This window comes from Oryctolagus cuniculus, chromosome 21 (genome assembly GCF_964237555.1).
Source record: "Oryctolagus cuniculus chromosome 21, mOryCun1.1, whole genome shotgun sequence".
Lineage (NCBI taxonomy): Eukaryota > Metazoa > Chordata > Mammalia > Lagomorpha > Leporidae > Oryctolagus > Oryctolagus cuniculus.
Genome location: NC_091452.1, coordinates 31,424,539 through 31,452,359, shown reverse-complemented (window position 1 = coordinate 31,452,359; position 27,821 = coordinate 31,424,539). Strand labels below are relative to the sequence as shown.

The window sequence follows — 27,821 nt, the reverse complement described above, 5'->3', positions numbered from 1 at the left end:
ATACATGGAAATTGTACATTATAAAAAAATGAAACATGGAATTCATAATTGGTCAGAAACAAAAATAAGCATACTTTTTAAAAAAATTATTTGAGGCCGGCGCCGCGGCTCACTAGGCTAATCCTCCGCCTTGCGGCGCCAGCACACCGGGTTCTAGTCCCAGTCGGGGTGCCGGATTCTGTCCCGGTTGTTCCTCTTCAAGTCCAGCTCTCTGCTGTGGCCCGGGAGTGCAGTGGAGGATGGCCCAAGTGCTTGGGCCCTGCACCCCATGGGAGACCAGGAGAAGCACCTGGCTCCTTGCTTTGGATCAGCGTGGTGCGCCAGCCACAGCGCGCCGGCCACGGCGGCCATTGGAGGGTGAACCAATGGCAAAGGAAGACCTTTCTCTCTGTCTCTCTCTCTCACTGTCCACTCTGCCTGTCAAAAAAAAAATTATTTGAAAAGCAGAGAGACAGAGGGATCTTCATCCACTGATTCACTTCCCAAATGACCACAACAGCCAAGGCGGGGACTCCATCCGGGTCTCCCCCATGGGTGTCAGGCCTAGACACGTGAGTCATCCTCCTCTGCCTTCCCAGGCGTATTTAGCAGGGAGCTGGATGGGAAGTGGAGGAGCTGGGATTCGAACCAGTGCCCCTATTGGGTGTGAGCATTCTAAGCTGTGGTTCAACCCACTATATCACAGCACCTACCCCTAAAAAAACTCTTAATTCCATTTTCCACCAACAAGTGCCCTTGTCTTGAAAAACAAAACCAGGAAATAAAAATATCCCCAGAAGGCCCTAGTAACACACAGAGTTGCACATGCTTTTTTTTTTTTTTTTTAATGATTTATTTATTTGAAAGGCAGAGAGTTACAGAGAGGCAGAGAGAGAAAGAGAGAGAGCTTCCATCCACTAGTTTACTCCCCAGATGGCCACAATGGCCAGAGCTACGCCTATCCAAAGCCAGGAGCTTCTTCTGGGTCTCCCATGCGGGTGCAGGACCCCCAAGGACTTGTCCCCTCCCAGGTCATAGCAAAGAGCTGGATGGGAAATGGAGCCTCCGGGACTCAAACCAGCGCCCATATGGGATGCTGGCACCACAGGCAATGGCTGCACCCGCTACACCACATAACACTGGCCCCATTTTTTTAAAAAGTTACAGCAATCCACGGAAGTGTGTGAGGTTCCCACTTTACCCCCATACTGACCAACGGGAGCACCTGTTAGGTGTATGCAGCAGGTGTGGCTCTGTGCATTTTCTACTCCATGTCATTTCACAGAGGTTGCTGCACTTGGGCCCACAGGGCGCTGCCTCCTTCTCTCTCAAGCTGCGTGGTATTCTGTTGTGTGGATGGCTCATGGGTTCTTCCTGTGCTCCCATGAAGAGTCTTTGGATGGAGGGGAATGAGACGTGAGATGAACTGGTTGGCAGGCTCTGGCCCCGGCAGCCTCTGGCCCTCTGGCAGGGTTGGTCCCCGCCTCAGGTGTGGGTGTCTGGGCCTCATGACAGAGAGAAGCCAGCCCGTCAGTGTCAGCCGGAGTGCCTTCCTCTGCTCACTTTCCATCTCTCCAGCTTCCCTTTGCAAAGAAGTTTGGGATCTGGGGGGTGCTTTATGAGCACTGTGCAGGCAGCAGGGGTTTGGCGTGTGTCTGTCAGAGCACCCTTGGGGCCCACCTCCAGGAGGGTCCTCACACAGGCCCCCCCCCAGGGCCCTCCCAAGAGGCAACAGCAATGCCCGGGGAGCTGGCGACTCTGAGCGCCGTCCGGTGAGGGCGTGGGTGTGCGGTTCTCACACTGTGGGTGGCACTGGTACTGCTCTCTGTCTAACTGGAGTCTCCTGGTTCCCCGCCTACTCCCCCCACCCCCTACAGGACCTGTTGAAGCACACTCCCCCCAGCCACCCCGACCACCCCCTGCTGCAGGACGCCCTCCGCATCTCACAGAACTTCCTGTCCAGCATCAACGAGGAGATCACACCCCGCAGGCAGTCCATGACGGTGAAGAAGGGAGAGGTGAGCGGGGTCCCCGGGCTGAGGGACGCAGAACACCCGGGTCCCCCAGACAGCTCCGCCCAGGGAAGCTTGTTGGCTTCAGGGTCTTGCTCTGTTGGCAAGACATGGCATCACAGGGCAAGAGAGGAAGAAAAGAGGTCTTCTGTGGCTGTGGCTCAAGGTCAAGGGCACCTACCTGGTTGGTGATGGGTCTCCACGCTGGCTCGGTCCTGAGGGCTGCCTAGGCCATCACAGGGCAAGGGACAGGGTATGCGTCCATGCTGGGCTCTTTCTTCCTATAAAGCCACCAGGACTCAATCTTGGGGGCTCCGCCCCGGTCACTTTATCTGATCCCAGTCACTTTCCAAGGCTCAGGCCTCCAACACCAGGGTCAGCTGCACCCTCCCAGCACCTCCCAGTCAGCATCATTCCATGGGCCAGGGCTTAAGGCGGGGAAGGGGTCAAACCACAGCAGGGACCACAGCAGGAAAAACCCGGGCAACATCGGGGTGGATGTGTGGGAGCGACCGTCACCAGGCCTCGCTCGAGCGCCTCGCTGTTTTCCCGTCAGAGTGGTTCACAGAGTTTTTCCCCACACTCTGGCCAGCTCGGGGTCCCCAGCCAAAGAGACCCACTTCCTCTTACCTGGAATCACCTACTTCCTGTCACTGAAACACAGTTAACGCCGGATTGAAGGATTGGCAAGAGGGGGCCCGGGGAGGGGTCCGTGGTTTGTGATGGAGACTGGAGAAGGGCTCAACAGCTTGATGTCGCTTCATTCCGGAAGCTTCCCGGCCCTGCCCGCCACGGCCTCTCATGCCGTCCTCATGCTCATTCTGGTCTCAAACGTTTGCTCCCTGGCCAGCAAGTGGCCACCAGTTGGCCCATGGAGGGGTGATCCCTTAGGTGCCTCTACTGCAGAAAGGGAATGAGTTCTCATGGCTCAGAGAGGTCTCAGCCTGACCTGTACCCTGCGTCCCGAGCTTTCCATGGTGCCTGGCTAAGCCAAGATGACCAATCAATGCCCATACTCATGATGTCCTGCTTGCTCTACCTCCCAGCTGGTCCAGGAGCAGACATTACTAATCAATCAGGAGACAGGAGCGCATGCGCACACGCGCACACACATCCCTGGCCCTGCCGGGGATGGATCCACAGGCTGTGTCCACACACACACCCCTGCAGAGATGGGTCCACAGGCTGTGTCCTGTTAGAATTTGCAGCTGGGGGGAGGGGCTGAGCTTTGGAAGCTCCCCCGCCTTGCAGCCATCTTCCTGAGGTGTGACACTGCTCGTCAGGTTCCCAGTGGCTCCACGCTCGAGTCTCATGGTGACTCCGTGCCATCAGAGGCTTCCTTGCACTGAACGGGTAGAGCAGCTGCAGCTCAGAGGGGCTGAGTGCCTTGCCCCTGGGCACAGCCACTCAGCAGCTAAGCCGGGAGGTGAGGCCAGGTGTCCACTGTGTGCACCCCTGGTGTGTTGTGCTCTGATTCCTAACCCCCCCCCCCCGCTGGTGAACGAATCGGACTTGTCCAGCCCTGCTCCTGTGCCTGCATTACAGGGGTTACCTGGAGGAGGCTGGGTCCCTTCGCGTTCTGTTTCTAGCTTCCCTGGCAGCTTTGCAGCAAAAACAAAGATGCCTGCCTCGGCCTGGGTGTGCAGGGGTGCTCCCCTCGACTTCTGCCAGGAGCTGGCCAGGTGCCCCGTCTGGGCTGTGCCTAGGCACTCCAGGGCATCATGGAGAGGGGCCAGCAGCCTCAGCCCCCAGCACCCACTGTAGTTCCAATGACCTCATCATCTTGGGCCGCTGTGGTGGCTCCAGGGCAGTGCTCCCTAAGGGAGGGTGCCTGCGCGACAGCACAGGGACCAGGAGCAGCAGGCTCTGCCCGGGAGAATGGCCTTTCTCAGCCTCTCCGGAAACATCTAAGTCCAAGGACCCCGCAGGCACGTTTTCCTGCCATCCCGAATCCTGTGGGCTGGTGGGTGGGTGCTCATTTGTTTAGCGCAATTGGCTTCACCGTCAGATCGCCGGCTCCCCACTGCTGGGTAATTTCCCCGGCGTGGCTGCTTGTCTGTCCGCTCTGAGCCCTGCACAGCCTGCTGCTTGGACTCGGAAGCATGTGGGTTGATCTGCATTGGAGGTTTTGTTTCCCAAGAGCTGGCCAGGCACTGGCTGCAAAGCCCGTGTCAGAAAGCAGCCCAAGTGTTGGGCCCCCACACCCACATGGGAGACCCGGAAGAAGCTCCTGGCTCATGGCTTCAGCCTGGCTCAGCCCCAGCCATTTGGAAAGTAGACCCACAGATGGAAAATCTCTCTCTCTCTCTCCTTTTCTCTTTGTATCTCTGCCTCTCAAATAAATAAATCTTTAAAAAAAAAATGAAAAAGCATTGGAGAGGCTGGACCTAGAGGCAAAGCTGGAGAGGGCAGTGCCCAGCCAAGGGCAAAGACCAGGGAGGGGTGGGGTCCCTGGCTCCTCCAGACATGGAAGAGCAGCATATATAGGATGGGACTGGGCCTAGATTATTTTTTTATTTGAGAGAGAGCGCTCCCATCTGCTGGTTCAGTCTCCCAACTGCTCATAATGGCCAGGGGAGCAAAGCCAGGAGCGGGGATCTCAGCCCAGGGCTCCCACATGGGTGACCAGGGGATTCAGTCGCTGCCTCCCAGGGTCCACATCTGTTTAAGGTTTATTCATTTATTTAAAAGACAGTGACAGGGCCAGTGCTGTGGCGCAGCAGGTTAACACCCTGGCCTGCAGTGCCAGCATCCCATATGGGCACCGGTTCGAGTCCTGGCTGCTCCACTTCCGATCCAGCTCTCTGCTGAGGCCTGGGATAGCAATGGAAGATGGCCCAATTCCTTGGGCCCCCTGCACGTGTGTGGGAGACCTGGAAGAAGCTCCTGGCTCCTGGCTTCAGATCTGCCCATCTCTGGCTGTTCTGGCCAATTTGGGAGTGAACCATCAGATGGAAGACCTCTCTCTCTGCCTCTCCTCTCTGTATAACTCTGACTTTCAAACAAAATAAATAAATAAATCTTTAAAAAAAAATAAAATAAAAGAGTGACACAGAGAAAGAGATATCTCCCATCCGCTGGGTCAGTTCCTAAATGCCTGCCAGGCCCAAACTAGGAGCCGGGAGTTTCAGCTGGGTCTCCTTGTGGTGGGACGGAGCTGGAACCTGCTGCGTGGCTAGGCTCTGTGGACTGAGCGGGGGCATCGTGGGTCCTGCTCTCGTCACATAGGGCCTGAGCCCCAGAAGGCACTCAGCAAACCTGAGCTCCCAGAAACCAGCCTCGTGCTTCCCAGGACCCTGGAATTAGCCACAAGAGGCTTTCCTGGGGACCAGGACGTGAAGGTTTGCTCCGCAGGAGAAACCAGTGAGCCAGAGAGCAGGTGAGAGGGAGGACGACTCGGGCAGGACCCTCAGCCTCATGCTCAGCCTCCCTGCACAGGTGTTCCTTCCTCCCAGCCACCTGCTGCACCTCTGCGGTCTGCCCACCCAGGTAGAGCCAGGGTCAGCTCTCCAGGGGTGCGGGCCTTGCTCTGGGCTCGCTGGCCTCCATGGCCAGAATGGGCCAAATTCAGCCCCTACTTGGAGCAAGCAGCTTGGTCCTCACCTTGGCCTTCTGCCTTCTCCGGTTCCTTCCTCTCAGCCCCGACCTGGGCCACCCCCAGTGACTTTTCCTGGTCCCACCGGCTAAGACCCTGCTGCTTGTTTTCTAATCGGAATCTAAGGGCAGGCGTCTGGCCTCCCACCCGGGCCTCCTGTTGGTGTACCTGCATCCCGTATCCAGAGTGCCTGGGTCCTATTCCCGGCTCCCCTCCTGGCTCCAGCTTTCCACTGAGGGAGGCAGCAGTCACAGCTCAATTACTCGGGTCTCTGCCACCCCCATGGGAGACCTAGGTCGAGTTGCCAGCTCCCAGCTTCCACCCTGGGCCAGCCCCGGCTTTGCGGGCAGCTCTGGTCCCCAGGGAGGTTTCCCAGTGTGGACCCGTGGTCTGTGGCTTAGCTCAGGCTGTGATGCCAAGGCACGCCCTTTGAGCGGCTTCAGTGAGAGATTCACATCTCACGGTGCTGGAGCTGGAAACCCCGGGGTCAGAGTGCCCATGTGGTCAGGTTCCAGTGTGGGCTCTCACAGTGTCCTCAGCGTGGCCTTTCCTCCACCTGAGTGCTGGGAGAGAGAAAAACAATCGCTCCCTCTCGCTTCCTCTTCTGGGACCCCCGTGGCACCATGTAAACCTGTCACCTCCCACGGGCCCCACCTCCATATAGCATCGCAGGGGCTGGGGGGAGGGGCCAGGGCTTCCTCCCACACATGAATTTTGGAGGTGCAGTGGTCTTCCCGGGAAGGCCCTTTGGTGGGCTGCAGCTGGGGCGGTGCCTGGGGCGGAGAGCGGTGTTGCCCTGGTGACAGGTGGAGGAAGCAGTCAGCCTGGGGCAGACCCCATAGGAAGGAGGGATTCCCCCACCCACCCACCCACCAACGGCCCATGGAGCCTGAGGCTCTGCCCCCCTCCTCAGGACACCAGGGTAATGCTAGGTGACCTCAGGGTCATGCTAGGTGACCCTGGGAGCCTCAGCCTTCTCGCCTGCAGAGGTGAGAGTGGTGGTGCCCTGCTCACAGGGTCGTCTTGAGGAGCAGGTGGTGTGATGAATAGGGAGCTCCGAACGGGGTGCCTGCACCCAGACAGGACTCGAGCCCCCTCCGAGGCCCCCTAGACGGCTGTTTCACTTCACCCTCTTAGGGATGTTCCCAGATGGGCCTTTCCCAACCCCGTCTCTTTTTTTTCTCCCTATAAGATTGATTGATTGATTTGAAAGGCAGAGAGAGATCTTCCATTTACTGGTTCACTCCCCAAGTGGACACAGCAGCCAGGGCCGGGCCAGGCTGAAGCCAGGAGCCTGGAACTCCATCCCAGTCTCCCACGTGGGTGGCAGGGGCCCAAGCACTTGGGCCATCCTCCAGTGCTTTCCCAGGCGCGTTAGCAGGGAGCTGGATCAGAAGTGGAGCAGCCGAGACTCCAACCGATGCTCATATGGGATGCCGGTTTCACAGGTTGCAGCTTAACCCACTGCATGCCAGTTGGGCCCTGCAACCCCATCCTGTACTCAGGGAAACAGGCTCAGAGAATCAGCCAAGACGGCGTCCTTGTCTTGGAGTGGGGGTGGGGGCTGAAGGTGGGGGTGGGCCCAGCCACACGCACTCTCTCGGGGTCTTCCTGTTTGGGGCCCTGCCGTCCAGAACTGTGTTTATCCACTGTTGCTTGTTCTCAGGCAGTGGTATCCATCCCAGCTGGTGTCCCAGCTTGGAGCTCGCAGAGGGGGTGCCGCCCCTCCCACCGCCGTGTCCTACAACACACAGGGACCCTGTGCACAAGGTCCCGCTTGCTTGTCAGTGGGGTCGACAGGGAAATGTGGCTACCCGGGGCCACACAGACGGGATACCCGCAGAGAACCAGGACCCTCACGCCAGCAAAGGCGCTCACACATGGGGACGCCCCCACCTGCATGGGAACACGCGTGAAGAAACACAGGTGCCCTCCCCATGCACACACACATGCGTGCGCACACCCTGCAGTCCCCACGAGATGACTCTGTTCAGCTGCTGCCCCTCAGCCTCCAGGTCTGGCCCCATCCCCGTGCTGGGGTCCAGCGGGCTGTTTGCTGTGGGGGTGGGGAGATGCCGAGTCAGAGAGAGGAGCCCTTTCCAGCCCAGGAGGAGGGGGTGGGACCCAGGTGGCCCAGCCCAGCCCTTGCCTGTGCCCCCTGGGGGGTGGGATGGGAGGTAGGTGATAGAGCTGGGAGCCTGGTGCTGCTGTAGACCTGAGTATCTGCTCTCCCCAGCTAGGGAGGGAGGCCTCCTCGTCCTGCACTGGTGCTGAGTGGGCATGGAAGAAGGCAGGCATCCCCGTCTTACAGGGAAGACAGAGCCTCTGGCAGCCTGGGCCAGAGGGGCAGGGGTTCCCTCGCAAGGCCTCGCAGAGTGGAGTCGCTGTGGGCACCTCTGCTCACTGTCCCAGGGCCCTCATCACCACTAGCTCTGCCCCACCTTCCCAGGTGATCTGCCCCGGGCCCATCTCTGTCTCCTTTCCCGTGCAGATGAGGTTGGAGCCACTGCTGTTTTCTCACGGGATAGATCCAGCTCACGCCAGGCCCCGCTGACCTCCTGGGCCACCAGAGAGGCACGGTGGAGGCCAGGGGCCCAGACTGTGGGTCCAGTGGCCCCACCAGCCTTTAGAATCCATCCTTTTTCAGTCCTGGATGGCTGGAGACAGGGTGAAGCGTGGATGGATCCTGCCTGCCCTGCACCTGCTGCTGTCATGTCCGGGCCTTGATTCCAGCCCCTCCAAGAGTACTCCCTGAGTTTGCCAGGGTCATGGTTGGGCCCCTCCTTCCTGGACATTTTCTGTTCAGGTCGCGCCGCCAGTCTCCGAGGAGGGCTGCGGTTTGGAGTGAGACCTGGCTCCTGTGGGAAGCTGCTGTGACAGCCCAGGGAAGCTTGTGGGGAGAGAGCTTTGGCCAACACTCTGTCCAGCACCCAAGCCACAAGTGGCCCATGGTGTGGCGTGCAGGCTCGTATGACCCTCAAAGAGACAAGAGTCCACCACAGCAGGGCTGAGATGCAGCAGGTGCAACTGGGCTGTCTGGGAGGTTGAAAGAGCAGGCTGGAACCAGGCTTAGCCTGCTTGTCAGAGCCTCCAGGGCCTGCACTGCCACCCAGAGCAGCCTGCGTCCTCTCCTGGCAGGGAGACGTGCATGTCTGACCAGCACCCACGGTGCCAGGAGCAGTCGGTGCTGTGTGCGTGACCTGCAGCCAGAAGTGGGTGCAGGGTGCCCTCTGCTGGTGACGGCAGGGAGTGCATGCCTTTGCTTGGGAGTAGGGTTTACTGTCCCCGCTGGAAGTCCCATGGTCCCCACCTCCTGGGCTGAGAGTCCCTCTGCTGTGACCTTGCTGATGCAGCATCTGTGTGGTCAGTTCTCCAGGCCTTCCCATGTACCCGTGGTCTCAGAGTTGAGCTTCCATTGCTGTGCAGCCAAGTCTAACAGGTGCACATGCTACTTCCTGCTCCCTGTGGGTGAGTGGCAGTCACAGGAACGGCATGCTGGTGGCCTTCCTTTAACTTTCCACTTGTGGGTTCGTGGCTCCCATGTAAATAATCATCGGCTCCTCTCACCAGGGTCTCTCTTGAGCCAAGCCCTGTGTGACAATGCCATGGCACCTGTAGGAGCATCAGGCAGCCTGGCAGAGCCTGCACTTGGCTGCTGCCGCCCCTGGCCCTGCAGGGTGTGTGGGAATTCAGGAAGGCTGCAAGGACAAGGGAACCAAGCACACAGGGTGGCCCCAGCCTGGCCTGGCTCTGCCATAGTGGGAGTCTGGGGATGAGTGCGCCCTCTGCTGGGAGACACTGGATTTTCACCCACCACCCTTCCCAGCATTCACAGCTCGGGCAGCAGTGGTCACCCACTCTGGGAAGCTGTCCTTGAGAACAGGTGAGCCTGGTGCCTGCTGAGCACCTGCCCTCTCTCCCTGGGCTTGTGGGCTGCCAAGAGCAGAGGCCAGTGTCTGTCATGGCATCTCACTGCACTGCCCAGGGCAGTGTGTATGGGGGTGGCCGGGTGCTCTGTGAGGCTCATTTCTTTCATCTGTGAGATGGACATAAGGACCTGGCCGCCGGATGTTGTGATCAAGTCAGTGGATGCAGGTGCTGAGCTACCGGCCACTGTTGGTCAGATGAATGCATGGTTTGCCTCGGTTTGCCCATTCAGCAAGAAGGGCCACCCTCATCTTTGGGGTGACACTCCAAGCTTGTGGCCTCCCCTGCTTGTTCTCGGTCCATCTACCAAGGGTACCTCCCGGACTTGGCTCGCAGGTGTCCGGCAGGTGCCGAGTGCAGTCAGGATCCCATCCCACCCATCAGGAGGATTTGGGGTTCCCAACATGGGCCCCTCCCCAAGTTTCCCATCGCTCCTGGCACCAGCCCCTGCCTGTGCTGCAACCCGCGTCCTGCCTGTGATGGTCCCTCCCTTCGGGGGACATGCCCTCCTCGGGGTGGCTGGCTGCTTCTGGTTGTCAGTCACCCCCTGGAGAAGGTATGGCTGTCCTCTTTAAAGGGGGTTCTCACATTGCAGCTGCATGTGCCCCCTCCCTAGCTTCCGGGCTGATAGCTGTTGCCTGAAACCCACCCCACCCCACCCCCCAGCCCTATCACTCACCCTTGTCTATGGACCAAACACCCAGGAGGCTCCCATAAAGACTTGGTGAACAAAGAGGTTTGCATAAGCCACTGTCTGCTGGTGGGTTGATGGGATGGACGGGGTGCACTCTGCAGTGTGAGTCTGGGGAGTGGGGGGCCTAGCATGAACTCTGCTGGGCTGGGCTGGGCTGGGCGGGCCCAGCACACCCTCCACCCTGGGTTGGCCCTGACAGAGCCCCCCCCCCCCGCCCTGTGCCCGCAGCACCGGCAGCTGCTTAAGGACAGCTTCATGGTGGAGCTGGTGGAGGGGGCCCGCAAGCTACGTCACGTCTTCCTGTTCACCGACCTGCTCCTGTGCACCAAGCTCAAGAAGCAGAGTGGGGGGTGAGTGACAGCCGAGGGGGCGGGGAGGGGGACCTGCTCCACTCCCACCTGGACAAGATACCCGGGTCAAGGTCAGCAGTTTGTCAGTAAGTCTGGAGAGGTTTCCCAGCGGAACTGGGGATGGCTTTGACTCCTGTAGAGAAGGGGGAATTGGTGAATGACAACTCAGGGGGCTGCAGAGACTGGCGCAGGCTGGCCCTCCCCTGCCACGGCAGACATCACTAGGTGATCACCGCACTGTGTCTCTCCAAGCCTAGAGATGGATTCTACGTGAGTCTCAGCATAGGCCAGGGAGGCCTCCTGCCCCTCAGGGGTCAGGTTCACCCGGGTTGGAACTGAGCAAACAGTTGCGTTTGGCAAGGCTGGAGCTGGGTTCTCCCTCCTGGTTCTGTGATTGCCTTGCTCAACAGGTTTAACCAATCAACCCAGAGAGCCTCAGTTCCCCCCATCCCTTGACCCAGAAGGGAGACTTCAGGGGAGTTATGGGAAGGGAAATTTATGAGCATATTTTGGTGCAAAAAGATTTTTTGAAACCCATGCATATGTTTTCATTTAAAAAAAATTCATGGGAAATGCAAAAATTTCATATTTTTTTTGGATGCCGTCTATCTTTAATTCCATATTCCGTGAATTTTGTGAAGTGCCGTTGTGCCGGGTAGCTCTGTGGCCCCTCATGCTCCCACGGGAGCTGCCAGCAAAGGAGCACGGAATAAGGTGGATCAGTGCTCCCCAGACGCCCGGGACCCGGGTCAGGTGGGCAGAGCGTTCCCAGGCACTGCGGCGTCTGCGCGTGCCGCATCCGGCCTCTCGCGCGGGGCATGCAGGTGCACAGCCACAGACAGCTGCTAGCGAAGGCCAGCGGTCAGCACAGTGACCTTCTCCTTCTTCCACCCAGCAAAACCCAGCAGTACGACTGCAAATGGTACATTCCGCTCACGGACCTCAGCTTCCAGATGGTGGACGAGTCGGAGGCCACACCCAACCTCCCCCTGGTGCCCGACGAGGAGCTGGACGCCCTGAAGGTCAAGATCTCCCAGCTCAAGAGTGACATCCAGAGAGAGAAGGTGAGGGCCGGCGCTCGGGCTGGGCGTCCCCGATCCCACCCCTAGAGAGAGTGAGGGCAGGCTCCCCCCCACACCAGAGAAAGGAGGTGAGGGCAGGCCCCCAAAGAGAGAAGGTGAGGCCAGCATCCCCCACCCTTACCCCTAGAGAGAGTGAGAGAAGGCTCTACCACCCCCAGAGAGAGGAGGTGAGGGCCGGCACTCGGGCTGGGCATCCCCCACCCCACCCCTAGAGAGAGTGAGAGAAGGCTCTACCACCCCCAGAGAGAGGAGGTGAGGGCCAGCACTCGGGCTGGGCGTCCCCCACCCCACCCCTAGAGAGAGTGAGGGCAGGCTCCCCCAACACACCAGAGAGAGGAGGTGAGGGCAGTCTCCCCCCACGCACACACAGAGGAGGTGAGGGCAGGCTCCCCCAACATACCAGAGAGAGGAGGTGAGGACAGGCTCCCCCCCACACACACACAGAGGAGGTGAGGGCCAGCTCCCCCCCACCCAGAGAGAGGAGGTGAGGGCTGGCTCCCCCATACACACACACAGAGGAGGTGAGGGCCGGCTCCCCCCCACCCAGAGAGAGGAGGTGAGGGCAGGCTCCCCCCACACCCAGAGAGAGGAAGTGAGGGAAGGCCCCCCCCCGACACACAGAGGAGGTGAAGGCAGGCTCCCCCACCCTACCCCTAGAGAGAGGTGAGGGCAGCCCCCCCCCCCAGAGAAAGGTACGGGCCGGCAGCTCTGGCTGGGCGTCCCCCACCCCCTGGGACCCCTGTGAGTGATGGCATCTGGTTACAGCCAGGTTCCAGGTTGTTTTTGAGGGGCCCCCAGCTAGGCTGGGGTTCCAATATCAGAGCAGCTACAAGGCGGCGCCCATGGGAAGTAGCCAGGAGCCAGACATGGGTGTTCCCGCTGTGTCTTTGCCGGGACAGCTTCTTGTGCCTGGTAGACAGCTTCAGGCCGCGTGGTTCGACCCGTGACCTGGACTCTGTCACCCAGGAACCGTGTTGATTCTGGCACACGCCATTGTGGCTTCTGCCTGACCCTGTCGTCCAGTTTACACCACTCCGGCCCTGGCTCTGGTGCCAGGGGCCTGACCCATCTCCCCAGTGTCCCAGGGAAGAATCCCTCGCTGGGGTAAGCCCTGGCTCTGTGGATAGGAGGTCCAGATGCAGTGCACCACAGTAGGGAGCAAGTTCAAAGGCTTTGAGATCCTGGACCTCCTGGGTCATAGGAGGTGGGAATGGAGAGTCAGGAGGAGAGAGAGAGCGAGAGAGAGAGAGAGAGCGCGCACAGGGCCCCTGGTGTATACAGTTGATCCTTCAACAGCTTAAGGGCTAGTGGTGCCAAATCCTGCACATTCAGAAGTCTCTGCCTGTCTTTCCTTTGAGAAGCAGAAAGACACAGATACCCCGTATGCCCGCAACAGCCGGGGCCGGGCTGCAGCCAAAGCTGGGAGCCAAGAACCCAGTAACGTTGGTGCAAATTTTAGGTTTTTTTGTTTGTTTGTTGTTTTGTTTTGTTTTGTTTTGTTTTGTTTTTGACAGGCAGAGTGGACAGTGAGAGAGAGAGACAGAGAGAGAAAGGTCTTCCTTTGCCGTTGGTTCACCCTCCAATGGCCGCTGTGGCCGGCGCACCGCGCTGATCCGATGGCAGGAGCCAGGAGCCAGGTGCTTTTCCTGGTCTCCCATGGGGTGCAGGGCCCAAGCACCTGGGCCATCCTCCACTGCACTCCCTGGCCACAGCAGAGAGCTGGCCTGGAAGAGGGACAACCGGGACAGAATCCGGCGCCCCGACCAGGACTAGAACCCGGTGTGCCAGCGCTGCTAGGCGGAGGATTAGCCTAGTGAGCCGCGGTGCTGGCCAATTTTAGGTTTTTAAGACTTGCTTTTCGGGGCCGGCATCGTGGTACAGCAGGTTAAGTTGCCACCTGAGACGCTAGCATTCCACATAAGCGTCAGTTCAACTCATGGCTGCTCCACTTCTGATCCAGCTCCCCTCTAACGCACCTGGGAAAGCAACAAGGGATGGCCCAAGTGCCTGGGCGCCTGCCACCCACGTGGGAGTCTTGCATGGTATTCTAGGCTCCTAGCTTTGGCCCTGATGATCGCTGAGACCATTTAGGGAGTGAATCAGCAAATGGAAGATTTCTCTCTCTCTCCCTCTCTCACCCTTCTCCCTCTCTCCATGTAACACTGACTTTTAAATAAGTAAGATTTCCCGGTCGGGGCGCCGGATTCTGTCCCGGTTGCCCCTCTTCCAGGCCAGCTCTCTGCTATGGCCAGGGAGTGCAGTGGAGGATGGCCCAGGTGCTTGGGCCCTGCACCCCATGGGAGACCAGGAAAAGCACCTGGCTCCTGGCTCCTGCCAGGATCAGCGCGGTGCGCCGGCTGCAGCGGCGGCCATTGGAGGGTGAACCAACGGCAAAAGGAAGACCTTTCTCTCTGTCTCTCTCTCACTGTCCACTCTGCCTGTCAAAAAAAAAAAAAAAAAAATATTTTTTTTCATAGGGTCTCACATGGGTAACAGGAACCCAGGGACTCTGGGGTGGGATGAGGGCATTTTAACCACTAGACCAAACACCTGACCCTCTGTATAATTTTTTTAAAAGATTGATTTATTTATTTGAAAGTCAATATTACAGAAAGAGACAGACAGATCTTCCATCCGTTAGTTCACTCCCCAGATGGCCATGATGGCTAGCACTGAGCCAGGAGATTCATTCAGGTCTCCAGTGTGGGTGGCAGGGGCCCACCAGCTTGGGCCATCTTTCTGCTGCTTTTCCCAGGTGCATTAGCAGGAAGCTGGATCAGAAGTAGAGCAGCCGGAACTGGAGTGGGTGCTCATATGGGATGCCAGCATTGCAGGCGACAGCTTTACCTGCTACGTCATAACACAGGCCCTGTAATTTTTTTTTAAAGATGTATTTATTTATTTGAAAGAGGTACAGAGAGAGAGAGAGAAAGGTTTTCCGTCCACTGGTTCACTCCCCAAATGGCCACATCAGCCAGGCCTGGACCAGGCCGAAGCCAGGAGCTTCATGCAGGTCTCCTATTGGATGCAGGGGCCAACTTCCTCTGCTTTCCCAGGCACATTGGGAAAGCAGTGGAAAATGGCCCAGGTGCTTAGGCCCCTGCACCCATGTGGGAGATGTGGAAGCAGCTCTCAGCTCCTGGCTTTGGATTGGCCCAAACCTGGCCGTTGCAACCATTTGGGAAGTGAACTAGCGGGTGGAAGACCCCTTTCTGTCTCTTTCTGTCTCTCTCTTTGTAACTCTGCCTTTCAAATAAATGAATCTTAAAAAAAATAAAATAAAGAGAAGGAAGGAAGAAAGGCTCAAGCAGGCCGTGGACAGCCCAGAACTCAGAACTGTCCAGGACATGGAACAGCAGGAGGTACCCTTCTGACCCCTTCCAGTGGCACCAGTCCCAGGTGGGGAGTGCAGCTCTCCGGGTGTGGACTGTGGGCCCGTGGTTCTTTCTGGGGAGCTTTAGGAGATGGTAGAAGTACTGAGAGTGCATCCGCGACATCATTGTGAGCCCCCAGGCCCGAGCAGGGGCCATGCAGCGGCCACAGGCGAACTGGGTCCCTGGGAGACTGGCCTTGGTCCATGCACACCTGGCTACAGTGCACACAGCAGGACAAGAGGTTCCCCCTCGGCTCTCACCTAATGCAAGCTCAGTACATCTGGGAGCAGGTGGGGAGCGACAGGTGAGGCTTGGGAAGCCCGGGACTGGGGTGCACACAGTAGGTTGTTTATTCACCCAGGTGGGCTGGCAGAGTGTCCCCACGTACTCCATCCCATGCTTGATAACCGTGTCAGCCGTGACCAGCCCCGGCCTGGAGCTATGCAGAGCGGCCAAGAGTTGAGGCCCAGGCAATGGCTGGGGGGACTTCCAGGGCCGGGCCAGGTGGCAGCAGGTAGCACAGGGCCCAGGACGGAAAGCTGAGCTTGTGGCTTCTCTCCCGCAGAGGGCCAACAAGGGCAGCAAGGCCATGGAGAGGCTGAAGAAGAAGCTGTCGGAGCAGGAGTCGCTGCTGCTGCTCATGTCTCCCAGCATGGCCTTCCGCGTGCACAACCGCAACGGCAAGGTGAGCGTGCCCGCCGCGCCGTCTCCCTCGGGGCTGCCCTGTGCTGGCTCGGGTCCCTGGGCTCACACGCAGCGCTCTCAGAGAGAGAGAGAGACTCGTCCCAGCATGGCACAGGCAAGCACCCAGGGCAGGGTCTCCAGGGCGTCTGAACAGGGTGGGGGCCCTCAGGTCTGTGCCACCCAGATTAACCCAAGGCCGGAGAGGCAGCTTGTCTGCTGAGAGTCTGGCTCCTGGTGCCAGGGGGGGCCTGGGCCTCTCCTTCCACGGGCGTCACACGCACCTCTCACCGTGCACAGTGGTTTGGTCTCCAGCATATGGTACAGGGAGGGAGGCAGTGATGGGCTCTGCAGGAGCCTCATCTCCAGGTCTCTGCATGGGGAGCCGCTCAGGTCAGCACCCGCCCACCCCTTCTGCAGATCCAACCCCCAGGTTCCTCAGCTGGCCACCCTCTGCCAGCATCACCCTTGGGCCCCAGCAATCTGGACACAGGCCCCTGAGGTGCACAGGTGCACAGCTCGGCTGGGAGGTACGCGTGCGCCCTGGCCCCAAGGCACCTCAGAATCACACAGGGCCCTGGCTCAGCCCTGGGGTGGAGATAACTGGTGTGCATCCTCCATTTCTGCCACCCTAGAGTTACACATTCCTGATTTCCTCCGACTACGAGCGTGCCGAGTGGCGAGAGAACATCCGGGAGCAGCAGAAGAAGTGTGAGTGGCTCCGGCCAGGGTCTCTGGGGGCTGCAGGAATCAGCCTCTCCTCTTGTAGCCTTTTTAAAATTTTTATTTTTTAAAAAGAATTATTTGTGGTGTCAGTGCTTTGGCATAGTAGGCTAAGCCTCTGTCTGTGGCACCAGCATCCCATGTGAGCACCAGTTGCTCCACTTCTGATCCAGCTCCCTGCTAATGGTTTGGGAAAGCAGTGGAAGATGGCCCAGGTGCTTGGGCCCCTGCAGCCACAGAAGAGACCTGGAAGAGGCTACTGGCTCCTGGCTTTGGCCTGGCCCAGGCCCGGCCATTGCAGTCATTTGGGGAGTGAACCAATGGATGGAAGACCTACCTCTGTCTCTCTTTGTGTAACTCTGCCTCTCAGATAAATAAATCTTTAAAAAAAAAAAAAAAAGATTTGTTTATTTGAAAGAGTTACAGAGAAGGTGAGCCAGGGGCAGAAATAGAGAAAAATCAATCTTCCTTCCACTGGTTCACTCCCCAGATGGCCGCAACACCCAGGGCTGGGCCGGGCCAAGCCAGAGCCAGGAGCCAGGAGCTTCTTCCAGGTCTCCCATGTGGTGTAACCTTCTACACCATGGCGCCAGCCCCAAAGATTTATGTATGTATATATAACGCAGAGAGGGAGGGAGAGACAAAGGTCTTCCATCCACTGGTTCCCTACCCAAATGGCTACAGCAGCCAGAGCTGGGCAGATCTGAAGCCAGGAGCCAGGAGCCAGGAGCTTCTTCAGGGTCTCCCATGTGGGTGCTGAGCCCCAAGCACTTGGGCCATCGTCCACTGCTTTCCCAGGCCATTAGCAGGGAGCTGGATCAGAAGTGGAGCAGCCGGGACTCAAACTGGTGCCCAAATATGACGCTAGCACTGCAGACTGGCAGGCTTAACCCATTCCATCGCAACAGCAGCCCCTGCTTCTGTAGCTTTAAAGCTTTTTTTCCCTTTAAATGGACCTTTATCCAAGTGCAATATTACATGGAGTCTTAATTTAGAAAAGAAGTGGACGGCAGGTCCTTGGCCTACCTGTTGAGACTGCCACATCCCACATCCTGGTCCCTGAGTTCCAGTCCCGACTCCAGCTTCCTGGGAGGCAGTGGTGATGCTTCGAGTAGTTAAATCCCCACCACCCGCCTGGGAGACCCCAGCTGAGTTCCCAGCTCCTGGCCTCGGCCCCAGCCATTGAGTGCCTTTGGGGAAAGAGCCAGTGGAGAAGAGCTCTGTCTGTCTCCCTTTCTGCCTCTCAGGGAGAACATTTTTTTAAACAGAGAAGTTGGAGAGGGGCTGTCCTGATTGGCTCCCAGCCCCTGGTGTCACCACCTACCATGGCCCCACCCCCTTAGTCCTGGCCCCACCCACCCAGTCCCCTTGTGCCTCCATGCCCCCACCTGCCCTCCAGGCTTCCCCTCTGAACCCCCTCTTGAATTCCTCACCTGCCACTCATGACTCACCCCCCTCCCATGCCCCCCCAGGCCTTTCCCACAGACCCCTCCCCAACACCCTGTGCCCTTGGCCTCCCCAGTCTCCCCTCCCCCGCCTGCCCCACAGCAGGTGCTGGTGCTGGTGCTGAAGGGGCCTTTGCTGGCCTCACGGGCAGCCCTGGGACAGGGCAGGGTCTGCCTCCTCCCTGCAGCCTACCTTCCTTCTCTGAGCACTTCCGTCTTTACTTCTCCCGAGCTCCCAGCTGCACCCCTGCTACCTCCTGGTGGGGGTGGGGGATGGGAAAGCAGACTCTGCCCCAGATCCTCTGGCGGACCAGGGTCGGGAGCACTTGGGGTTCGCCTGCTGCACACAGATGCTGGGCGGGGGGGGGGGGGCCCTCGTGCCTCTGACCTGGCCTGGGCTCCCATCCCTTCAGACCCATCATTCACACCTGTGCTGAGCCACATCTTCCCCGCACCCACCCAATGCCACCAGTGGCCTGGCCATGGTGCAGGGAGCTCCTGCCAGGGCCCGCGTCCCCTGATTTCCTGTTATAAGACACGGGAACCCAAACTGCGTCCACACGTGCCAGCTTCTGTCCCCCGGCTCAGTGTTGCACCCCGAAACAAAGCCAGTGGAGAGACGGCGGCCTGCATTAGCAGGGGACAGAGCCACCGGATGGGGTCAGCCCTGCCCTGTGACTGTGCCTGGGCGACAGCAGTGTGTGTGTCGGGGGGGTCGTGGGCTCCCCAGGGTCTTGCTCTGCTGCTGAGACAAGCTCTTCACCTGGGAGCCAGCAGGCACCCCCTACACCCCCCAGCCGCTGACCCCTGCTGAGGTCTCCACACCCTAGGGTGTGGTGAGGGTCGACCAGGAGGGACAGGGAGGCCCAGGAGCAGGGGGCGCTAACGGCCGGTGTTTCCGTTTTCTGTTTTCCCTCTCGTGTCCGCCCTCGCAGGTTTCAAAAGCTTCTCTCTGACGTCGGTGGAGCTGCAGATGCTCACCAACTCCTGCGTCAAGCTGCAGACCGTCCACAGCGTCCCGCTGACCATCAACAAAGAAGGTGGGGCCTGGGCGCGGTGAGGCGCGGGGGGCTGGGCAGCCAGCCAGCGAGGGCCTTCCGAACCCCCACCGATCCTGCTGTCCCCAGCCGACGCCCCTCCGCTCGTCAGGGTCCGCCATCCACTCCCAGGAGTTGTTTCTCCTCCCCTGGCGACTGCGGCCAGACCGTTGAGGAAGCAGATGGCTTCCTACCCTGGTCACAGGGCCTGGGATGCACGCTTGCCTCCCAGACCCTCTGTGCTGTGGATCTGGCCCCTGCTCGGCCGGCGCCTCCACCCACCCCCACTGCCCGCCTCTCACCTGGACACTTGCCGGCCACACTGCTGGGTCGTATGGAGCTTGCGTTCACTGTTGCATGTGTGCTCACACAGGCATGCACTCATGTACACACACGGGGGCACATACATGTACAGCAAACACGTACCCCACACCACCCCCGTGGTCCTTGGAGCCTCCATGCCTTCTGTCTCAGTCCCTGGTTTGCCCGTGCCCGAGACACTGCCTTGCCGGGTTCTGAAGCAGAGCCAGGCTGTCAGCCGCCTCCCTCCCTTCGGCCAGCGGCTCACCTCTGACCTCTTATGCAGATGATGAGTCTCCGGGCCTGTACGGCTTCCTGAATGTCATCGTCCACTCAGCCACCGGATTCAAGCAGAGTTCCAGTAAGTGAGTGGTCTGGGGGAGGAAGGCCAGGTGGCCGAGCCAGGGTCTTCCCCTGAGGAAGGGTTGATGGGCAGGGCGTGGGGGAGCCAGGGACAGCGTTCTGATGACCCGCAGGTGGCTTGACCCACCCTGACCGACTGCTCTGAAGGGCTGCTGCCAGGTGGTGGTGGTGGTGTGTATCCTTGGCTTCTCTCCACCCCTCCGGGAGTCAGCTCTGCCCTTCTGTCTCAGATCCTGCCAGCTGGTAAGCTGCCCCCTGCAGGTGGTTCTTGTAATTGCAGGGATTGAGAGCAGCCGGGCCAGTAGAGCAGGCAGCTGCTCTGTGGAGTGGCACCGATGCTACACCTGTCCTGCTCCCCACCCTCCCCCCTGCAAGGGAGGGTTCTCCCAGCTGCTAACGCCGTCCGCACAGCCGAGGCTGCTTGTGTTTGGTCTGCTGACCTCTCTCAGCGTACGCCTGGCTCCTGGGGTCTGTAGTAGGACAGCACGGGGCAGGCACAGCTCTGAGTCTCAGAGACAGAGAAAAAGGACGAGACAGAGGTCTTCCATCCACCCATTCACTCGCACCGGTGCCCACAGGGGATGCCGGCATTGCAAGCGGTGGCTTTACCCGCTACGCCACAGCACCAGCCCTTCTAGGAGCCTTTTCTTTCCACGGTTGCTGCAAACCAAAACAAGAAACCTCCACCAAGCCACAGAATGGGGAATAGTATTTGCAATGTGTGAGATAACTCTGGGTCCAGATTAGGATTTGTGTACAGAACATGTAGAACTCTGACAACCCAATACTGAGGCACAGCCCAGGTTTTAAAATGAGCACAAGACTTGGATAGATTTCACCAAAGAAAGGTGTGTAATGAAAAAGCACACACTGCGGCCAGGGCTGTAGCACAGTGGGCTAAGCCTCTGCCTGCGGTGCTGGCATCCCCTGTGGGCACCAGTTCATGTCCCAGTTGCTTCTCTTCTGATCCAGCTCTCTGCTTATGGCCTGGGAGAACAGCGAGAGATGGCCCAAGTCCTTGGGCCCCTGCACCCACATGGGAGACCCAGAAGACGTTCCTGGCTCCTGGCTTTAGCCTAGCCCAGCCCCAGCAGTTGCAGCCTTCTGGGGAGCTCCGGCCGCTGCAGGCATTTGGGGAGTGAACCAGTGGATAGAAGACCTCTCTAGTGCTCTCTCTCTCTCTCTCTCTCTCTCTCTCTCTCTCTCTCTGCAACACTTTCAAGTAAATAAGTAAATCTTAAAAAAGAAGAAGAAAAGGCTCCTAGAACTGTGCCTGCCCCGTACTGGCCATTGTAGCCACCTGGGAAGAGACTAGTGGATGAAAGATATTCCTCTGCCTCTCTCTCTCTCTCTCTCTCTCTGACTTTCAAGTAAATAAAATAAATCTTTAAAAGAAAAAAAAAAAAGGAAGGAAGTTAAGCCCCTCATCGCTTAACCCAGTAATTCCTACTCTGTGAATTCACTTTAGGGGCTGGCGTTGTGGTACAGTGGGTTAAGCAGCCTTCTGCAGTGCCAGCATCCCATATGGGCACCGGATTGAGTCCCAGCTGCTCCACTTCCAATCCAGCTCCCTGCTATGGCCTGGGAAAGCAGTGGAAGATGGCCCAAGTCCCTGGGCCTCTGCACCTACATGGGAGACCCAGAAGAAGCTCCTGGCTTCCACCTGGTCTAGCTCTGGTTGGTGTGGCCATTAGGGGAGTGAACCAGCAGATGGAAGATCTCTCTTTCTCTGTAACTCTGTCTTTTAAATAAATAAACAAGTCTTTAAAAAACACTTACTTTATAGAAGTGAAATCGAGAAAGCCTTGAGTGGGTGCAGTGTGGTCTGTCCGTGCTGCGGCTCAGTGGCCACAATGAAAAGAGAGGGACTTGTGGAGTCAGCTGCGTGGGCATGAAAAAGCACTGTGCTAAACAAAGGGAGCTCGGGGCAGGAGACGGCACGCTGGGCTGTCCCGCGGCTGGATCTCCCATGTGACTGGAAGATTCCCAGGGTGCCCACCAGCAGGAAGCCAGAACTGGGAACAGAACCAGAACCCAATCCCAGGCGCCCTGGTACTGGCTGGCATATCAATCACTAAATCAAATACCTGCCCCTGTACTAGTGTGGTGTAGGCAGTTAGAGACAGAGAGATGTCCCATGCACTGGTTCACTCCCCCAGATGACCACAAAGGTTGGGCCTGGGCCAGTCTAAAAGCCAGAGCCAGGAGCTTAGGGCTTCATCCGAGTCTCCCGTGTGAGTGGCAGGAGCTCAAGCACTGGAGCCATCTTCCACCACCTCCCCAGGTGGGTTAACTTAGCAGGGAGCTGGCTCGGAAGTGGAGCAGCCGAGACTCAAACCGGTACTCACGTGGGATCGGAGCTTAATCCACTGCACCACAAGACCGCTGCTTTCTGATTTTGAAAAACATTCAAGCTCTCATACGGGGTAAAAAAGCACGGTGCCCCCTCTCCCCGTCACCTTCCCACAGATCTCTACTGCACCCTGGAGGTGGATTCCTTTGGGTATTTTGTGAATAAAGCAAAGACGCGCGTCTACAGGGACACCACGGAGCCCAACTGGAACGAGGTGAGGAGCCAGGTTTGCTTGCACAGAATGTAAACATCCACACCCAGGGGTTCCTGAGGGCTTCCCCAGGCGATGCCGCGCATTCCGGGAATGTCCTGAGACGTGCAGATGTTTTTATCGCCTGTGTTCCTAAGAATCTGACTCTCACTGCCCCCCTTCAGCAAAGAAACAGTTTTGCTTTTTTTTTTTTTAATGGAGAAGTCTTTGGAAAGAGAACTTAAAAGGCCGGCTCATCCTGCCTTTGTTAAGGCTCAGTGTTTACTTGTTGGTTGCCATAGCAGTTTTTCCTCTGAAGTTGGCAGGAACCTCTGGGTTTAGGGCTGGGGTGGGGGTGGGGGGAGCTGGACTTTGTCCATGTGGAGGAGGAGCGGAGCCGGGTTGGGGACCAGGGATCCTGTTCCTGCCTCTCAGGGTTCTGGGTTTGTGGAGCTGCAGTTTGTCCTCTGCTTTCCCCCATCCCAGATTGGTGCTTAGGTGTTTGGCCTTGAGCCTTGAGGAAGGGAGGGGTGATTGCCCTGGAGGCCAGGATGGACCCAGTGCCCAGATGCTGAGAGGTATAGATGTCCCTCCTGTGCTTCGTTGTGTTCCTGGAGGCCACCGGGCCACGGAGAGCTGCCTCCCCGTAGAGGAGGGTGCTGCTCCATCCCGCACCCAGAGCCAGGGTAGGGGTGGGGGGTGCTGCTCCATCCCGCACCCAGAGCCAGGGTAGGGGTGGAGGGGTGCTGCGCCATCCCGCACCCAGAGCCAGGGTAGGGGTGGAGGGGTGCTGCGCCATCCCGCACCCAGAGCCAGGGTAGGGGTGGAGGGGTGCTGCGCCATCCCGCACCCAGAGCCAGGGTAGGGGTGGAGGGGTGCTGCGCCATCCCGCACCCAGAGCCAGGGTAGGGGTGGAGGGGTGCTGCGCCATCCCGCACCCAGAGCCAGGGTAGGGGTGGAGGGGTGCTGCGCCATCCCGCACCCAGAGCCAGGGTAGGGGTGGAGGGGTGCTGCGCCATCCCGCACCCAGAGCCAGGGTAGGGGTGGAGGGGTGCTGCGCCATCCCGCACCCAGAGCCAGGCTGTGTGATAAAGTGGAAGGAGCACTGCAGCCGAAAACCAGGAATCCTCATTCAACATCCACTTTAAAAATTTTTTTTTAATTTATTTATTTATTTGAAAAGCAGAGTTAGAGAGAGGCAGAGAAAGAGAGGTCTTCCATCCGCTGGTTCACTCCCCAAATGGCTGCAATGGCCGGAGCTGGGCCGATCTGAAGCCAGGAGCCAGGAGCTTCTTCTGGGTCTCCCACGCGGGTACAGGGGCCCAAGGACTTGGGCCATCTTCCACTGCTTTCCCAGGCCACAGCAGAGAGCTGGATCGGAAGTGGAGCAGACGGGACTCCAATAGGCACCCAAATGGGATGCCAGCATTGCAGGCAGCAGCTTTACCTGCTACACCACAATGCCAACCCCACAAACAAAATTTTTTTAATTTATTTATTTGAGAAAGAATTCCCCAAATGCCTACAATGACCAGGACTAGGCCGGGCTGAAGCCAGGAGCCCAGAACTCCATCTGGGGTCTCCCACGTGGGTGGCAGCAACCCAGCCATGTGAGCCATCACCTGCTGCCTCCCAGGTTGCACAGGAGCAGGAAGCTGACAGCGGCAGCCGAGCTGAGACTCAAACCCAGGCATTCGGGTATGGGATGCCATGTCCCAGCTGCTGTCCTCGCCACTGTCTGTCAGTAACTACACTTGGCTGAACGGGACGTGGCCACAAGGGGCCTAATTAAATGGCCTACTCAGCATGACTCTACACATACCTATGACGAGGAGAAGGGATCAGAGCCATGTGGGACCCATCAGGGAAGGCTGTGCCGGGAGTGGGAGGCCGTGACCGGTGGAAGCAACCGGTGAGGGTTCTAGGCGGTGTGCAGAAGGGTCAGGTGCCAGTCAGCCATGCAGGCTTGAGAAGGGAGGTACAGAGGCAAAGGCGCCAAGGTCTCCGTGGTGTCAGACCAGCAGGGGCTGCTCATGCCTGGTCATCAGAGGGGGCCTGCTTGTTCCTGGCACACACACCCATCCTCTCAGGCCCAGCAGGCCTCTTGCAAGCCTGGGGGATACCTTGCCTCTCACTTCTGTCACCTCCCAGGGGTCACTTTGTCTTCCCTTATCTTAAGCAGAACTTTTTAAAAGACTTATTTATTTTATTTATCTGAGAGGCAGAGTTACGGACGGGGAGGGGGGTCTTCCATCCACTGGCTCACTACCCAAATAGCCACAAGGGCCGGAACTGGGCCAGGCCAAAGCCAGGAACTTCTTCCAGGTCTCTCATGTGGCTGCAGGGGCCCAAGCACTTGGGCCATCTTCCACTGCTTTCCCAGGTCATTAGCAGAGAGCTGGATTGGAAGTATAGCAGCCAGGTCTCAAACTAGCATCCATATGGGATGCCAGCACCTCAAGCTTAACCTACTGTGCCACAGTGCTAGCCCCTAATTTTTTTTTGGGGGGTGGGGACAGGCAGAGTTAGAGAGAGACAGAGAGAAAGGTCTTCCTTTTCCGTTGGTTCACCCCCTAAATGGCCGCTACAGCCGGCGCGCTGCACCAATCCGAAGCCAGGAACCAGGTGCTTCCTCCTGGTCTCCCATGCGGGTGCAGGGCCCAAGCGCTTGGGTGATCCTCCACTGCCTTCCCGGGCCACAGCAGAGAGCTGGACTGGAAGAGGAACAACCAGGACAGAATCCGGCGCCCCAACCGGGACTAGAACCCGGGGTGCCGGGGCCGCAGGTGGAGGATTAGCCAAGTGAGCTACAGCGCCAGCCCCCAATTTTTTTTTTAATAGATGATCCACGTTTTTGTTTTGTTTTTTTCTTTTTAAAAGATTTAATTATTTGAAATAAAAGGAGACAGAGAGATCGTCCATCTGGTTCACTCCCCAGGGCCGGCAACAGCCAGAGCCAGGCTACGCCAAAGCCAGCAGCTGGGAACTCCATTCTGGCCTCCGGGGCTGGTGGCAGGGATCCAAAGTGCTTAGCCCATCACCCCGCTGCCTTCCCAGGTGCATTAGCAGGAAGACGGATCGGAAGCAGAGCAGCGGGGACTCGAACAGGCATTCTAATAAGGGATGCAGGCTTCCTAAGCAGTGGTGGGCTTAACCCACTGCTCTGATGCTGGTGTTTCCTAGGGCAATTTTCAGTTCACAGCACTGCTGGACAGCCCCAGAGTGGGATGTTTGTTAGACTCAATGAGCCGGACCTGACACATTCTCATCACCCGGGGTCCACAAAGGGTCCCAGAACTAAGCGTGCGGGGTGGGGGTGGGGTCCCAAGCCAGGCGCTGTTTGTGGGGAGGAGCTGTGGCTCGGCCTGCAGCACCGGACCTCTGTACACACACACCTGTCTGCTCACTGCACACCTGTTCTCTCTCGGGGCCCGCAGGAGTTTGAGATAGAGCTGGAAGGCTCCCAGACCCTGAGGATACTGTGCTACGAGAAGTGTTACAACAAAACCAAGATGGCCAAGGAGGACGGCGAGAGCACCGACCGGCTCATGGGGAAAGGCCAGGTGCAGGTGAGGCTGCCCGTCCCTCCCTGAGTTCCAGAAGGTTCCCCACCCGGGGACACTGAGATGGCTCCCGGGGCAGTGGGCGTCTGCGCCTCTGAAATAACCCGGCCGGGCAGACAGGCTGCTGTTCCGTCTGCCATCTGCTGGGCCGCTCCGCTCTCAGTGGATGCCAGGGTGGTTTCCCGATTGCACTGTGCCGTGAGCACCGTGGTGCCAGGCTCTTTCGAGAACAAGTGTCCCAGCGTCTACTGCGTGGCAGTTGTTGGTCTGGGTGGACCCATGGCTTTGGATTTATTTGAAAGGCAGAGTGACAGAGCAGGAGAGACAGAAAGAAAGAGATCTGGCATCTGCTGGCTTACTCCCCAAATGGCTACAACAGCCAGGACTGGGCCAGGCTGAAGCCAGGAAGTGCCGCTCTCCCCTTGTCCCATCAGGCTCACCTTTGACACTGCTTGCCACAGTGCCCCGGATTTTGACAGACTTATTTCTTCATGCACACAGCCTGTGTTTTGGGGGTGGGCATTTGTTACGATGCCACTTGGAACACTCGCATCCTGGCATCCTGGGTTCGTGTCCCAGCTCTACTGTTCGATTCAAACTTGCTGCCGATGCCCGCCCTCCTGGGAGACCTGGGTTGAATTCCTGGCTCCTGGTTTCAACTTGGCCCAGCTCCAGCTTTTGCAGGCATTGTCAGGGAGCAAACCAGCAGGTGGGAGGTCTCTGTCTCTTTCTCTTCCTGTCTTGCAAATAACCCAAACTGGTAACAACCTGTGCTTTCCTCTTGGGCACCCCAGGGAGCACCAGCTGAAACCCCAGCCCCTTCTCCAGCAAGAGGAGTTAAGTGGCTGAGAAAAGTTAGAGCTAGGCGGGAGGTAGAGCAGCAGACCCAGGCCTTCCTCAGGGGTGGGGCTGCTGCAGTGGGGGAGTCGAGCCTCAGGACAGCCCCCGCCCGACACAGCATGCACCAGTGGGGTTGTGTTGCTTGGAAACAGCCTGGGGGTCCCTAGATGGAAAGTTAGGAATTTCAGGGGCCAGGGGCATCCTGGCTAAACCCACCTGATGGGATTCTGACAGGTGGTGACAGGTGGTGACGGATGAGGAATTTGGTCAGATGCTGAGATTGAACCTATGTCAGATAGCAGGTGGGGGTTTGCTCAGCCAACTTATGAGCAGGGCACTTGGCTGAGCCAGGATTTTTGTTTTTCCAAGGAAGCAAATACATGGACCTGCGAGAAGGTCGTGGAGCCTGGAGCCGGCTTGGCTGAACAAAGACTTTGTCATAAGATTTGGGAGGGGGGAGGGCCTCAGAGGGCGTGACTTCTCACTGCTGCTCCCAGGGCTAGCTCAGCAGGAACTCCCACCTGCCACCCATCCTCTCCTATAGGCACCTGTCAGCCCCCAGGACCCAGGTGTGAAGCTGGGAGCAGGAGGGGTACAGGGAGGGGGGCATGGGCTCTGTTTAAAAAAAATCACTCAAGGGTGATGCAGCTAAAGCCCAGTAAGAAAGACTTTATTCAGGGTCAGGACCCCCGCAGCAGGTACAGTGACCACAGCACAGGGTTCTGAAGTCGGGGAGGAGGGGTTTGGGCTTCTCTCCAAGTGCAACCAGGAAGAGTGGGAATTTCCACCGTAGCAGGGGTGGGGGGCAGGGGTTACCAGGTGGAAAATTACTGGGAAGAACCATCGGGGCAGGGGATTCTGGCTACACTGACCCAGCAGGATTCGTCTGAAGTCCTGGCCAGTGGCGAAGGATGCCAAATTTGATCGGCTATCAGGGGCAAGGGGGTTCTGGCTAAACTGATTTAGCAGGGTTCTTGGCTAAACCTGAGCCCCCCTGGAGACATGTGCAAGACCCGGGGTGGGGGGCCTGGTTTGAAATAAATCGAGCTCAGGAGGAGAGAGCCTCAGTCAGCTCCAGGCCCCCCCCCCCCCCACGCTGCGCCGGGCCTGTGCATCATGGTACTATGCGGCCCTGGGAACGTGAGGGGCCTGACCTGCCGCTCGCAAGCCTGGGGTACGTTTGCTGCTGCTGGTGTTTTTTGTTTTTTGTTTTTTGTTTTTCTTGTTTGTCATCCGTGGAGAAGGGTGGGTCTGGCTCCGGTCCTCTGGTCACTCCCTGCCTGGCGTGGAGGGGAAGGTGACTGGGAAACGTG

At 58.3% G+C, this 27,821-nt stretch overlaps 1 protein-coding gene across 2 annotated transcripts in view; it reads left to right on the top strand.

Moving 5' to 3' along the window:
* BCR (BCR activator of RhoGEF and GTPase) overlaps positions 1-27,821 on the top strand; it is a 129,387-nt gene that overhangs the window by 85,421 nt on the left and 16,145 nt on the right. For both annotated transcript variants that reach the window (XM_008250161.4, XM_051837109.2), the window contains 9 exons: positions 1,857-1,997; positions 10,436-10,557; positions 11,453-11,621; positions 15,579-15,698; positions 16,330-16,405; positions 18,798-18,902; positions 19,486-19,560; positions 22,032-22,129; positions 25,543-25,674. In XM_008250161.4, the coding sequence (XP_008248383.3) occupies positions 1,857-1,997; positions 10,436-10,557; positions 11,453-11,621; positions 15,579-15,698; positions 16,330-16,405; positions 18,798-18,902; positions 19,486-19,560; positions 22,032-22,129; positions 25,543-25,674 (1,038 nt within the window). The remainder of the gene's footprint in view (positions 1-1,856; positions 1,998-10,435; positions 10,558-11,452; positions 11,622-15,578; positions 15,699-16,329; positions 16,406-18,797; positions 18,903-19,485; positions 19,561-22,031; positions 22,130-25,542; positions 25,675-27,821) is intronic.